Source organism: Oryctolagus cuniculus, chromosome 11, assembly GCF_964237555.1.
Source record: "Oryctolagus cuniculus chromosome 11, mOryCun1.1, whole genome shotgun sequence".
NCBI classification, from domain to species: Eukaryota; Metazoa; Chordata; class Mammalia; order Lagomorpha; family Leporidae; genus Oryctolagus; species Oryctolagus cuniculus.
This window is the reverse complement of record NC_091442.1, coordinates 25,625,941-25,640,786: the sequence shown is the minus strand read 5'-3', so window position 1 is coordinate 25,640,786 and position 14,846 is coordinate 25,625,941. Positions and strand designations below refer to the sequence as shown.

The window sequence follows — 14,846 nt, the reverse complement described above, 5'->3', positions numbered from 1 at the left end:
AGGGCCAAGAGAGAAAGGGGCCTATGAGCATGACCGGGGTGGGAGCCAGGGACCTAGCGATCAGCCATCCTGACTCTCTGCCACCTGCCTCCCTCCACAGTTGTGGCCATGCTCGGGATGCTGTCACCCTCCAGCCGGGGAGCTCTCATGACCACAGCCTGCTTCCTCTTCATGTTCATGGGGTAGGTGTGTCAGAAGGGGTCCCAGGGGCTGGCACAAGCTCTTCCCTGCACTAACAGTCCCCCGGTATGGATCTGTATTTCCCCACAGGGTGTTTGGCGGATTTTCTGCCGGCCGTCTCTACCGCACGCTCAAAGGCCATCGGTGGAAGAAGGGAGCCTTTTGTGTAAGTGTCTCTGGCCTCCTGCCAGTTTCTTGGGGATCTGAGGATCCTCTTCCTGGGCTCCTCAGAAGTATAGCCAGGTCTGGTGAGGAATGTTGGGCTGGAGGCCAAGCAGGAACACTGGGGAGCAGAGCCTCTTGGGGCCATAGTTGCACTATCTAAAACAAGAGGGTTGAGTTTAGGTGACTTTTAGACTACATTGTCTGATGGCTCAAGCAAGAGAAGAGATAGGGGATCAGAATGACATTTGAGCCCAGCTGCTGGGGGAACAGCCAGCCTGGCAGAGTGAAGAGAATCACCTCCCCGGGCACCAGACTTTGGTACCTCCATTGCTCTTCAGTGAGGATGACTCCTTTTCATTCTCTTCGCCGGGGAGTGCGGCCTTGTTTGCAGAGAAGACCTTAGAAGCTGGGGGGAGCCTGGGGGTCATTCCCTTAGAGGACCAGGAACACTTCTGGGTGCCCAAACTCAAAGCAGCCTCTAGTTCCAGTGTCTGAAACCATTCTTGCAGCTGTCAGGAGCTCAAAGGGAGCTCAAGTGTCTGTTCCTGTTGCCACCCCTCTGGCATGGAGCAAACCCCCCCACACACTAAAGAGGAGCTGCAATGGTGAAGGCCCCCGTGTGCTGAGAGCAAGGGACCTAGAGAAGAATAAAGCCCACCACTCACCGCCGCTGGTGATGTTCTTTCCTGGTGAGGTCTCCTACCAGAAACCAGCCAGGATCTTCCTCAGTGGGGCCTCCGCCAAACCCAGTCTGTTACCCAAAATGTCCCCTTGCATCATTCGCCCCCAAACCAGAAACATGAGAAAAGGCCTTTTCTCCTCCTCCTCCTCCTCCTGATACCTTATGTCTTAAGACATCAGGTGTTGAAGGTTTTCCTGCCAGATATACTACGGATCCCCTTCATGTCTTCATGGTCAAGGCTCTGGCCCATGTTCAGTTGTCTTTGCCCCTTGAACTTCCTTGGCCCTCCACAGTCTCCTGGCAAGACTCTGACCCTCCCCTGGTGTCCCACCCTCCCACCACAGATGGACATCTGTAGTCCACAGCAGTTTTGAGAGTACAACTTCCCTTCTCTCCTCCAGCCTTGCCTGGGCCCTGCCCCTCTCCCTTCCCCTGGCTGGCATCGCCTCATCCCTTAGGTCTTAGCTCCACCATCATCCTATAGAAGCCTCCTCCCACCATTCGGACCTCTGAGTCCTCCCTGGTGCCCCAGAGGAGCTGGGCAAGGCCTTGTGCCTGCACATTCTGCCTTTCTGTATTGCTTTCCGTGTATGTGTCTGTCTTTTTCTTGGAATTTTTTCTTCCTGTTCATACCCCTATGTCTAAGATGGTGCCCAGCCCATAAATTTCAGCCAGGAAGGCAGGTGAGGAATTGCCTGCCATGCAGAGAATAAAGCAGGAACACACAGGAAGGGAAGAAGTGACACCTGAGGGTCACCTTTCAGGTGGAAGGAAGCAGCCTGCAGAAGGGCCTGACCCTAGAATTGCCTGAATCCCAGTCTGTTCTGCTGGCTTGATAACCTTACACACTCTGAGCCTCAGCGTCCTCATTTCTCTGATGGGGATCGTTGTATCCAGCTTTTAGGGTTGTGTAGATGGAAGGAGACTGAGAGCATGCAGGAGCAGTGGGCGGGGAGGCAGGTGGCGGCAGGCCAGAGATGAAACTGGTAGCAGATGTTGCGCATCAGGTTTCGGAGGGCCTTGGTCGTTGAAGTTGTGACTCGCCTAGATGCTCAGGCAGCCACAGCGGTCTCTGGCCTGATTGCTGCAGTGTAGCGAGGAGGAGGCTCAACTCTAAGTCTAGGGCTTGGTTCCCTGTGCCTGTACCCCAGCCCAAGAGGTTCTGGCTGACTAGACTATTCTGTACTGGGTCTGGAGCATGGGCACTAGGGTCAGACTGCCCAGGTTTGACTCTCTGTTCCACCCTTGATGGAACAGAGTTCTTTGATGCTCTTCGATTTCCAAAGGGGTTATGTCCCAGTAAACCTGTTGTAAGTTGAAAATATGCTAAGTTGAAAATGCTTTGAATAAACCTAATCTACCAAATATCACATTATGGTTTCTACTGAATGGGCATCATTTTCCACACCATCATAAAGTTGAAAAATCTTAAGTCGAATTTTCATTAAGTTGGGAACTTAATTATGTCTTCCTGGGAGGAGAGCAAGGAAGGGGCCATTTCAGGGATGGAAGAGGCCATGGTGTGGAAGTCCTGCCTGTGTCCGCCGTGTGGAAGGAATGATACTTGAGCTGAGTTTTGGAGGAGATGAGTTTGTAACTTTGGTCTCAGAGCTTCCTGGATGCAGCTCCCCAACCTGGCCCCTCTTGCTCCCAGACAGCGACACTGTACCCTGGCGTGGTGTTTGGCATCTGCTTTATATTGAATTGCTTCATCTGGGGAAAGCACTCATCGGGAGCGGTAAGTGCCCTTCCTCTCGCCCTCCCGGCCCCTCCCACCCCACTCCGCCGAGTCACTTCCTGCTTTTCCCTTCCGACTGCTGACTTCCCAAAATTCTGTTCCCAGGCCTGAGGGCTGGGGACTGGCTGGTCTTTCCCCAGTGCTGTCTGTGCCCTGGCCCTGGCCTTTCTGTGGACTCTGAGACAACTAACCAAGCTCACTTCTCAAAAGGGAGGTATCTGTGGTCCAGCGGCCACGTAGGGAACTTCCCTTTGTCTTGGTTAAGGAGCAGCTGCCTGATGGGAGACTGTTAGGGCAGCAACCAAAAGCAGGTCTCTCCCAGCATCCCTGCACTCACCACCAGCCCCTGCAGGTGGAAGCAGAGGAAGGGGAGAAGGACGCTGTCTTCTCCTTACAATGGGTATTCTGCCAGCTCCAGTCTGTCGTGTGGCTAGCAGCTGCCCCGGTTGCATTGGGTAGGATTTTGAACCCTGAGGGTAGAGGAGATGGGATCTTGGGGTAGCAGGGCTGTGGTAGAGGTGGGCGGGCATTTGGCATCCCAGCCTGAGCAGTGGTGCCACCTGTTAAAGGTTCTCCAGTGAGGCGGAGGAGTCCAGGCAGCCGGATGGCTGGGTTCTGCAGCAGCTTGAGAAGCTGCCCCTGGGAAAGGCGTGCTCTGCCTTCCACTTCCGCTTCCCTTGTGTCTCTGTTCCTCCTTCCTTTCAACATTTCCACCCATCTACCAACAGCGCCATCAGTGCTCACTGTACAAATTTTGGGAAATTCAGAGAAGTTAAATTAAAATAACTTTGAACCCAACCACCCAGAGATGAAGACTATATGGATCTTTAATGTGTATCTCTTCAGTCTTCCGTTTTATAGACACATCTGAAATAGAATTATGGAATTCTAAAATTAAAAAAGCAAACATTTATATGAAGTTAACTTTGTAATAAGTACATGCATACATACATTGTAATAAGTACATACATTAATTTCTTCCTTTTTGCATTATTTGTATGAAAAATTAGTTCTTATCCTTGTATCTCCCCTAGGGAAGTACTGCTCGCTTTTTGGTGTAGGCCTTTCCAGGCACATATACATAAATGTGGTTTTTTTTAAATAGTTATTTATTTGAAAGTCAGAGTTATTTATTTATTTATATATTTTTATATTTTATGTTTATATAAATAAATATATAAACTGTGTGTTTATGTGTTCATATTTATATATTCATATTATATTTATATGAATATAATTTAATACCAATCTATAAATATTGTATTTATAATTTATATAATTATATGAATTATAATTTATATTACATAAATATTTATATTTATGTGTTTATTTGAAAGTCAGAGCCCCTCCCTCACCCTCAACACAGAGAGAGAAGGAAAGGCAGAGAGAGAGGTCTTCCATCTGCTGGTTCACTCCCCAGTTGGCCACTGTGGCCGGAGCTGTGCTGATCCAAAGCCAGAAGCTTCCTCCAGGTCTCCCATGTAGGTGCAGGGACCCAAGGACTTGGGCCATCTTCCACTGCTTTCCCAGGCCATAGCAGAAAGCTGGATCAGAAATGGAGCAGCCAGGACTTGAACAGGCACCCATATGGGATGATGACTCTGCAGGCAGTGGCTTTACCTGCTATGCACAGCATCAGCCCCAAACTAAAATGGGATCTATGTATACATAAGTTTTCTTCTTTCTTTGCTTAATTACCACATGTAATTTGCATCCTGACCATTTCCTCTCCCCTGCATGTTCTCGGTTCCCTCTTTCCCTATTCTTCCCCACTCCCTCCCTGGATGCTGGGCTCCTCTGGGATGCTGGAGTTCCTTCTTCACTGGAAGCCCGAATGGCCCCCAACTGTACTCTCTGTCTCCACGGCTGGGATCAGTCCCAAGAGATTCTGACCAGGAGCACTGTGGTGGCCGGGGGCAGGGGCGTGTGTGGTACATGTGCAGGACTTTCCTACCACGGTGGCCCTGCTGTGCACATGGACTCTCCTTCCCTGGATCCCGAAAGGTCCGTCCTGCCCTTGCAGAGCCCCCATCCCGGGCCTCGGGGCTTGTTGAGAGTCACATGGCACTGGGTCCGCAGGTGCCCTTCCCCACTATGGTGGCTCTGCTGTGCATGTGGTTCGGGATCTCCCTGCCGCTCGTCTACTTGGGCTACTACTTCGGCTTCCGCAAGCAGCCATATGACAACCCTGTGCGCACCAACCAGATCCCCCGGCAGATCCCTGAACAGCGGTGGTACATGAACCGATTTGTGGGGTAAGTCTTCTGGCAGGGGCGAAAGTGGATGAGGCCAGTACTCCCCTGCACCATCTTGTTAGGAGGACGTGGAAGAGGGTTCCCTGTGTCAGGGTGCTCTGACCAGTGTTCAGGCAGCTCTAGTGGCTCTGTAGGCGTCATGAACGCTCAGTTTTACTCCAGAGTAAAGAGGACAAGGTTGAGGCCAGACTTGGTGTTGGCCAGTGAACAAGGATGGTGGGATGGGTTGAGAGGAGAATGCTCAACCGGCTAACACTGTTTAACTTGGACCTCGGGCAAGTCACCCCACCTCTCTGAACTTCAGTTTCCCATCTGTGAAATGGGGAGAATGATGCCTGCCCTGCCTACTTGTCAAGAGGCAGCTATAGTGTTAGAACGTCATGTGGCCACTCAGGCTCTGGTTCAGGAGGGAGCGTGGGGCTTCCTGGGAGCCTGGTCTCGGGCAGCAGTGACCTTCTTTTTCTGCGGCAGCATCCTCATGGCTGGAATCCTGCCCTTTGGCGCCATGTTCATCGAGCTCTTCTTCATCTTCAGTGTGAGTACTGCTGCCTGTGCTCTGCCCTACAGTGTGAGTACTGCTGCCTGTGCTCTGCCCCACAGTGTGAGTACTGCTGCCTGTGCTCTGCCCCACAGTGTGAGTACTGCTGCCTGTGCTCTGCCCCACAGTGTGAGTACTGCTGCCTGTGCTCTGCCCCACAGTGTGAGTACTGCTGCCTGTGCTCTGCCCCACAGTGTGAGTACTGCTGCCTGTGCTCTGCCCCACAGTGTGAGTACTGCTGCCTGTGCTCTGCCCCACAGTGTGAGTACTGCTGCCTGTGCTCTGCCCAACAGTGTGAGTACTGCTGCCTGTGCTCTGCCCCACAGTGTGAGTACTGCTGCCTGTGCTCTGCCCCGCAGTGTGAGTACTGCTGCCTGTGCTCTGCCCCACAGTGTGAGTACTGCTGCCTGTGCTCTGCCCTACATGTGCAGCCCCAGCCGCGCAGGCCCGGGCTCTCCCTCCACTGGGTGCTCTGCTCTCACCGCTGTGAGGTGACAGAGCCCCTCCCTCTCCCTCGACTCAGGCAACAGTGCTGCCGCCCAGGAGAGCTGGGGAGTGAAGTGAGCTGTGCAGGGTCTGGTGTACGTGTGGTCCAGACCTGGTGCCCAAAAGCTGTTCTGTACTACCCAATTATTCGCCTTGTGATTTGCAGTCTTGCTGCATCAGCTTTGATTGTTTTTTTTGTTTGTTTGTTTGTTTTTGTTTTTTTTTAAGATTTATTTGAGAGGCAGAGTTACAGACAGCAGAGAGAGGTCTTCCATTCACTAGTTCACTCCCCAGATGGCCAGGAGCCAGGAGCTTCTTCCAGGTCTCCCACATGTGTACAGGGGCCCAATCACTTGGGCCATCTTCCACTGCTTTCCCAGGTCATTAACAGGGAGCTGGACTGGAAAGAGAACTGCCGGGACTCCAACTGGCACCCATATGGGATGCCAGCACTGCTGGCGGAGGCTTAACTTACTATACCACAAAGCCCCCAGCTTTGATTTCTGGGTCCTACCTCATATCTAACAGTCCACATACTCACAGCTCGCAGGAAAGAGATGTCTGTGGCGGGGATAAAGTAATACCTGCCGGGGTGCTTGGCATTCAGGAAATGCTATTGCTGCGATGATGACTCCTCCTGCCAAGAGTGCCGAGATGAGAGCTGACAGGAGGGCTCTTCAGAACCATGCAAGTTTGGCTCGCCCAGCTCAGTGCGCAGCACATGCGGTCCCCTGCAGCAAGTCAGCACACGGCAAGTGTCTGCTATTCCAGAGAGCAGGGGAGCCTCCCTGCACACTCCCCTGCCCACCCAGGCCTGCCTGGAAGCTGGTCAGAGGGTTGTTGGCTGCCCTTTGCCTGCTGTGCACCCCCCAGGGAGGACCTTCCATGTGTCCCTGTGACTCTGGGGCGGTCGCTAGCCACTCTAAGCCTTCACTTCTCAGCTAGCAAAGGCCAAGTTTTAAACTCACATGTGGAGAGGAATAAAGTCATGTAGCACAACACCTGGCGTGTGACAAGCTGCCCCTAAGTGGTGGTGGCTCCTGTGTACGGTTAACTTTTGAACACCAACATGGTCAAAAAATCCACGTAAAGGGACAGCGCTGTAACGTAGCGGGTAAAGCCACTGCCTGCAGTGCCGGCTCCCACGTGGGTGCCGGTTCAAGTCCCAGCTACTCCATTTCCAATCCAGCTCTCTGCTGTAGCCCAGGAAAGCAGCAGATGGCCTCCGTCCTTGGGCCCCTGCACCCACGTGGGAGACCTGGAAGAAGCTCCTGGCTCCTGGCTTCGGATCAGTGCAGCTCCAGCCGTTGCAGCCATTTGGGGAATGAACCAGCAGATGGAAGACTCTCTCTGTCTCTCTCTGTCTCTTTCTGTCTCTCTCTCTCTCTCTCTCTCTGCCTTTCTGTAACTCTGCTTTCAAATAAATAAGTGAATCTTTAAAAAGAAAAAAAAATGTAAAACTTTTGCCTCCCCAAAACATTGCTAATGGTCTGCTGTTGACAGAAAACCTCACTGATGAAGTCAATGAGTACATTTGGGATTTATTGGTATTATATACATGAGCAACATGCGGGATCGGTGCAAGGCCACTTTTTGCTGCAGTTCGCACTTTAGTTGCACGGCGTTTACATGATACGTGGAACTCTTGAGCCCCGTGGAGCCGTGGGAAGTGGCTGCCAAGTCACTCCAGTCATACAGTGTGCAGTTGTGATTAATACTGTGCTTAGGATTGTTTACACTTCTTCCACCACAAAGGGTGCCTTGTGTAGGCTGTATGAAAGTTTTGATACACTTTAACTTTTTACAATAAATTTGCACATATTTAATGGGAGTAAATGATAACCCCATTATCTACATATATTATGTATTCATGGCGTTCCTTTTTCTCAATTTTATGATAAAATTCCTGGACTACACAGTTCATCTGCAAGTTTTTCAAATTATCTCAGATCTTCTCAAAAATCCACATATGAGTGTACCAATAATTCAAACTCATGTTGTTATTGAGTCAGCTGTAATTTTGATTGGAATGAGTTCAGGCTGAGGTACACCCACAGTACACAGTAGGCTCAGCCTTACCCCAGTCCTTTTCTGAATGTCTCTGTGGTTCATCTGCTACTCTAGGGAAGAGAACTTGTATGCCAAGCCACAGGCCTGCCCTTGGGACAAGTGATGTGCCACGGGAGGGGCAGCTTGGGGGATGCAGGCTGGCTGAAGACTCTATCTGATGTCTCCACAGGCAATCTGGGAGAATCAATTCTATTATCTTTTTGGTTTCCTGTTCCTTGTTTTCATCATCCTGGTGGTGTCCTGTTCACAAATCAGCATCGTCATGGTGTACTTCCAGCTGTGTGCAGAGGTGAGGACGGTGGAGCTGGGGCAGGGGTAGGGGCGCTAGGTCCTGCACTGGCTCACGGGCTGTCCAAAGAGGCTGAGGCTCTTGTGCCCTTCCCCCTTTCTGGTGACAAGCTCTTGGGCCAGCACATAACTTCCCTCTCCAAACCTCCGTGTACTCAGCCGTCCGTTGAGGTTAGAAAGCTGCCTGAGCACATTGTGTGGGAGTACCCACCATGACCTGAGAAGACAGCACATCTGTCAGCAGTGTGTCCACTCAGAAGCAGTTTCTGCAGTCTGCTGCAGCTGGTGACTGCTCATGCACAGTGGGTGTGCGAGGGCCAGGAGACAAACAGCCTAGGCCGGAATCGTGGTTCCTCTCTTAGCAACTGTGTGTCCTGAGCAAGTTGCTTAGCCTCTGTGCCTTCCATCCCTCCTCAGTGTGACAGGGATACTAATAGGATGCAGCTCAGATAGCTGCCTAGGGACTAAATGAGCTGATTCACAGGTGCCACCTAGAATGGTGCCTGGCATGTGTTAAGCTTTGCTGAAGAAATGTTAATTATTCACTTTTGTTGGTTTTGTTAAAAAATTGAAGTATAATTTGTGAAGTTTATACTTTGTAGTGTACAACTGTGTAATTGACAGAAATACATGTAGTTGTGTAACCACCATCACAGGCAAGTGATAAAACATTTCTGTCACCCAAGTATTACTGCTGTCACCCTGAGTCTTCAGCCCCTTGGGCAACTGTGAAATTTGGCAAGAAGTTCTGCCTGAGGCAGCAGTGACTCTTCCTGTTTCCCCCTCAGGATTACCGCTGGTGGTGGAGGAATTTCCTAGTCTCCGGGGGATCCGCGTTCTACGTTCTGGTCTATGCCATCTTTTATTTTGTAAACAAGGTACTGCCCTCCTTGAGGAAGTCCCCTTGGTCCTCTTTAGGCAGGGTGGTTGTGAGGAGAACGCTGGGAGAAAAGCTTGTGTGTCTGAATTGTACTTCCTGTCCTGAAGGGGGTGGACCAGTGTCATCCAGAACTATTTCTACTCTAGAACATGGTATTTTTTTGAGAGATGGACACCCTTCTTGTATGCTATCTGCAATGACTGGGTCTAGGTCAAAGCCAAAGCCAGGAAGCAGTAATTCAATCTTGGGTGGCAGGAACCCCATTACTGAGCTGTCCTTGCTGCCTGCCAGGGTTTGCATTGGCAGGAAGCTGGAGTCAGGAACCAGGAGTCAAAATTCAGGTACTCCAGTGGGGGACATGGGCATCTTAACCACAAGGCCAGATGCCTGCCCTGGAACGGTGATCTTTTTAGAAAGGAGAGAATCAATGTTCTGAATATTTGAGAGACAAAAGCTTTCAGGATAAATGACAATAAGAATCCTGCATGCAAAACCTATGCATGCAGCCAAAGCAGTACCTAAAGTCGGTATGTCAGCTTCATTGCTTAGAATAGGAAATAAAAGAGACTGATCAAACAGTATTTACCTCAAGAAACTGGAAAAAAGAAACAGTAGCATCAAAGGATCGAGAAGATGAAAGAATTAATAAAGACGAAAACACAGGAGGCTGAGATACCATCAGAACTAAACCTAGGACCTGAGGCGGGGGTCTCTGTCCCTGGAGGCTTCCTCTTCTTCACTCCAAGTACTGTTCAGTCCTGCAGTCAGAAGAGAGTGGCAAGGCCTCTGCTTGCGTCTCCCACGTCTTGCTTTGTGAGGCCCCTGGGTCATGTGGGCTCATGACAAGCAGGAGGCTGGCTTGCTGTCCCCAGAGAGTGGCATGAGGAAGAACGCAGCCAGATCCCGTGACAAGTCTGATAGATGCGTATATGTCATGTGAACCAGATGGTCCAATGCGAGGAGTTTGGGGGAGCAGTGATGAGCTCCTCACCTCCAAGACTGACACTGAAGACTTGATCTCACCTGTTGTACCTTGGTCTCCAAAACTCAAAAGCAAGCAGTCATCCTTTTGTAACCAAGGTGTATTTGTATTTGCAAACTGAGTCACAGGTCAGTGGGTTGAAACTTGGCAATGCCCTTTCTCAAACATCAAGTTGGACAGGATTCTTAAGACTGTCTCAGTGCAGTGCTCCATGCCTGTTTCCAGTCTGATCACCATGTCTCACTTCCACAGTCCCGTCCCTGTAAATGATTGGAGGTCAGCAAACTGTGTGGACCAGCAGGCCTGTTTTTGTTAATAAAGTTTTATTGGAACACAGCCATATTCGTTCGTTTCCATAATGGCTGTGTCTGCTTTCACACTGCCTTGGCAGAGATAAGTAGTTGCCACAAAGACCATTTGGCATGCAGAACTTAAAATATTTATATAATCTAGCCCTTCAAGAAGAGGTTTGCTGACCCATGCCACAGCACATCAAGTGACAGAGAAGATACTTCTTCCTGACACTCCCATTCTCTCTAGGCAGCTCCTGTCATTATCGAGGTCTTTCTTGATTTACACTGCAGTCTGCCTCCCTGTAACTTCTGTCTTTGGACTTTAGTCTCATTCTTGCATCACTCAGAACAAATGTCTCCCTCCTCTACAGCTCACATTATTCAGATTTCCTGTGAGTGGCAAGTGACCAAAACCCAGTTCAAACTGGCTTGAGGAAAAACAGTTTGTTGTCTGAATTAACTGAAAGTTTAAGAAATTGGAGTTCTGGCTCCAGACATGGTTAGATCTGGGGTCTCAGAAGATGTTAGGGCTCTGAATCCATACCTTCATTGTGTGCGTCGTCTTTTGGCTTCATTCTGCAGACAAAATCTTTCCATGATGTAGGAGGTGGACAGTGGCAGCACTGCCACCAAGAGAGTATCTTTCCTGTACCATTGCATAGCAGTCCCTGGAAGACCTCACTGGTGTGCATAGGCTGTACACTGTTGTTCAGTGCTATACCAGAATTGATGGCCCCAGGAGGACCACACAGTAGCCAGTGTGTTCCGCAAAACACCTGGAAGCTGAACGACAGAAAATAGCGTTGGACAAACAAAAACTAGAGGTGGTATCTCAGCCTCCTGTCCTTCCTCCCTCCTGCCCAGTCTTCCTTCTCTAAAGTTGTCTACACCACGGCCAAGGGCCCCCTGACCTGAGAGCCTTCCTGTCTCTGGCCTTTGCTCATCCCTTTGCTGGTTTGACCACTGCTCTGCCCCTTGTTCTCCATCCCCTCACCCTGTCTCTAGCCACAAGAATGCTCATAAAGAGAGACGAGGTGTTGAGCTTGAAAGCGTGGCCTTCGTCCCTTGGGCTCAGGAGAGAGCCTCAGATGGTGGCCCATATTGCTTTTTTTATTGTTCGCGTCTGGGCTCCTGGAATTTTGGGCCATGAGTCCCAGTGCACTGGTGATTTGAAAGGCAGAGTTACAGAGAAAGAGAAAGGGAGAGACACAGAGAAAAGAGAGGTCTTCTATCCACTGGTTCACTCTCCTACATGGCCACAACAGCTGGGGCCGGGCCAGACCACAGCCAGAAGCCAGGAGCTTCTTCTGAGTCTCCCACATGGGTGAAGGGGCCCAAGCCCTTAGGCCATCTTGCGCTGCTTTTCCAGGCCTTTAGCAGCGAGCTGGATTGGAAGTGAAGCAGCCGGACTCAAACCAGCACCTGTATGCAATGCCAGTATCACAAGTGGTAGCTTTACCCGCTGTGCCACAATATGGGCCCCACACTGGTGATCTTGATTACAGGGTTCCAGATTAGCTCCATTTGTCCCACAAATACCATCACAACAGAGGTTTCTAGCCTTTCTGCCCAGACCTCTGAACCCTACCCCATCTAGAGTAGGCCATCTAAGACCCTGCAAGATAAGAACCACTGGGAGTTGTTAACAAAAATGAAAACCCTCTGGGGAGGAGGCAGGTTGATGGTGGCTCACTGGTCCTTCAAGTAGGAACCTTGAACAAAACCTTCCTCACCTGCCCACCCCCTTTCTGCTGCTCGGGCCACCCAGGAGTGCTGCTGCATTGCTTTGGTTACTGGAAGAAAGTGGTATTCTGGCCCTGGCTCCCATGAGGTCATGAGCATGCAAGGCAACACAGGCCCTGGTCTACTTGTGGAGTAGCCATGGGCCTTTACCCACCTGTGAGATCAGTGAGAGGGTGGGGTTCCCAGGTTGGCTGAAATTGACTGGCACTAAGCATCCACCCCTCTCTTCTCTCTCTGCTCACTGCCCCAGCTGGACATCGTTGAGTTCATCCCCTCTCTCCTGTACTTTGGATACACGGCCCTCATGGTTCTCTCCTTCTGGCTGCTCACGGGCACCATCGGCTTCTATGCAGCCTACATGTTTGTCCGCAAGATCTACGCTGCCGTGAAGATAGACTGATGGGGTGGACCGTGGCCAGGCCCGCTTCGTCCTTGGACAGGAGGCCACCCTGCGTGGGGGACTGCAGGCACACAAAATAAAGTAACTCCTGCTCATTTGGAATGTACCTCCTGGCACGGTGTTCCTGGATCCCGGGCTGTGTGGGGGCGGGAGGGCCTGTAGATAAATCTTGCATTTTCTTCATCTTATTCCAGTTCTGTGGGGGATGAGTTTTTCTGGATTGTTTTTTCATCAGTGCTAAGAAAGTTCCCTCCAACAGGAACTCTCTGACCTGTTTATTCAGGTTTATTTTCGGTTTGGGTTTTTTTCCCCCTTAGTTTTTTAAACAAATGGATCCAAGATGGATAAATCCACGGAGATAGTGGGTTCTGGTCAGTGTCTCCATCTCAGTTCCTCAGAGCTGCTGGCAACTCCGTGACTAACTGGAAGAGGAAACACTGGGCCCTCAGTGAGGGCTTTGAGTCTCTTGCCGCTCATCTTCACCCGTGATGCCACCACCAAGCACAGCTCTAGCCTGGACAGCGCCCCAGTGCCATCGGCCTCTGCCAGCCCCTCTTGCTCCCGCTTCTCTCCTCCCCAGCCTCCTTCCAGGGCTACCCACGGCCAGGTTCCAGCCAGACCTCTGGGTCCTCTCACCAGGAACATGAGCAAGTCTTGGCTGCTACAAGGAAACCCCCGGAAGTACAGGGGCCAGGTTCCCCGAGACAGCAGGAGCCACCTCTGTTCAGAGCGGCTGGAGTTTGCTGGACCAACAAGGACGAAGAGAAGAGACCTGCAACAAACGGATTGTGTGCCAAGAAACCGGACCTGGGGCCATGTATTTCTAGAGCCAAGTGTCCATGGGGCTATGTCCGGGAAGGTTTGCTCCCCAGCTCTTTCCAGTGTGCTAGTGGTGGACCCTCTTCTCCCCCACTTCAGGGCAGAGCATGGAGGCCCAGAGACCTCAGGTCCTCTGCTTTGGGTGGCTGGGCCGAGGCACTCTCTCCCTAACATCTCCCGGCCTCGATGTTCACACTCAGTTCTTTCAGACAGACCCATCCCCTCCGCCTGATTTCCTGGCTCCTCATTTTTGGGATACCCAGAAAACCCCTTTTGAGAAGGAAGGTAGAAGGTAAGTTCTGTCATTCCTTCCCCTGGTCCCGGGAGTGGACAAGAAGCCCAGGGTCCCCAAGTTAGAAAGAAGGGGCTCGGTGGCTGACCTGGCTCCTCCATACATTCCCGGTCCTCCCATCTCCCATCACTCCCTGCGCATGGCAGACATTTGTTCCTAAGTTGTAAGAGACCAAATCACCCTGGGATTAGGCCCCAGTTCCAGCCACTCACCCTGCTCCAGGCCTTGTGGGACTTGCACCAGGAGACAAAGCTCAGAATGCTGGTTATCTAGGAACACACCTCTGCCCCTCACCCCCACACTCCCAGCGGCCTCCCAGGCCGCATCAGTCAAGCCAGTCAACTTCTCGATCTTGCCTCACAGTAACTGCAGCGCCAAGTGGTGGCCCCGGAATCAGGTTGGAGAAAAGGAACCTAAGAGTAGAGAATGATATTGGAATATTTTGTTCATTAAAATTTTTTATTCTTTTTTTTTCCCCTAAGAGATTTCTGTTTTGGGGGTGGGGGGCAGGGAGGAATGAACTCTTCCTAAAGGTTTCAAACATCGTCGATTTTTCTGACTTTTTAAATCATCATCATTATTATTTTTAACTAAAAAAAAAAAAATGCCTGTATGCCTTTTTTTGGTCCAGTTGTAAATAAAAATGCCATTGTCCTGTTGTTGAATCTCCTGCAGGGATTGGGGTCTGAAGTGAGACCAGCCCCACCCCACCCCCCTCAATAGGCTGTTGAGTGGTTTCTGTCAAAGCTCGGTCTTCTGTCACTGTAGGGCTCAGGCAACACTGTTCCCTGCCAGATCCAAGTTCCCTCTGCTCCGCCCCTCCACACCAGCGAGTGCACATTGGCCCCTGTGGTGCCATAGGCAGGCAATGGCAGTCAGGTGTGAGCTTTGGTAGCAGTGAGACCTGGCTTTGGATTCCCAGCTCCAATATTTTACTGTCAGTTCGCTTCATCCTCTCATGCAGGACTCCTTCCGCTGAAGCAACAGAAACAGTCCAACTGGCTTAAGTCTGAAAGGGAACGGATTGATCCAGAA

The 14,846-nt window shown here is 50.9% G+C and overlaps 1 protein-coding gene across 3 annotated transcripts in view; it reads left to right on the top strand.

The window, feature by feature from the left end:
• Window positions 1-14,470, top strand: part of TM9SF4 (transmembrane 9 superfamily member 4) — a 53,486-nt gene extending 39,016 nt beyond the window's left edge. For all 3 annotated transcript variants that reach the window (XM_008256154.4, XM_070051964.1, XM_070051963.1), the window contains exons 11-18: window positions 101-182; window positions 271-346; window positions 2,682-2,765; window positions 4,845-5,020; window positions 5,492-5,555; window positions 8,284-8,403; window positions 9,191-9,280; window positions 12,551-14,470. In XM_008256154.4, the coding sequence (XP_008254376.1) occupies window positions 101-182; window positions 271-346; window positions 2,682-2,765; window positions 4,845-5,020; window positions 5,492-5,555; window positions 8,284-8,403; window positions 9,191-9,280; window positions 12,551-12,700 (842 nt within the window). In that variant the 3' untranslated portion in view covers window positions 12,701-14,470. The remainder of the gene's footprint in view (window positions 1-100; window positions 183-270; window positions 347-2,681; window positions 2,766-4,844; window positions 5,021-5,491; window positions 5,556-8,283; window positions 8,404-9,190; window positions 9,281-12,550) is intronic.
• Window positions 14,471-14,846: the final 376 nt, after the last annotated feature.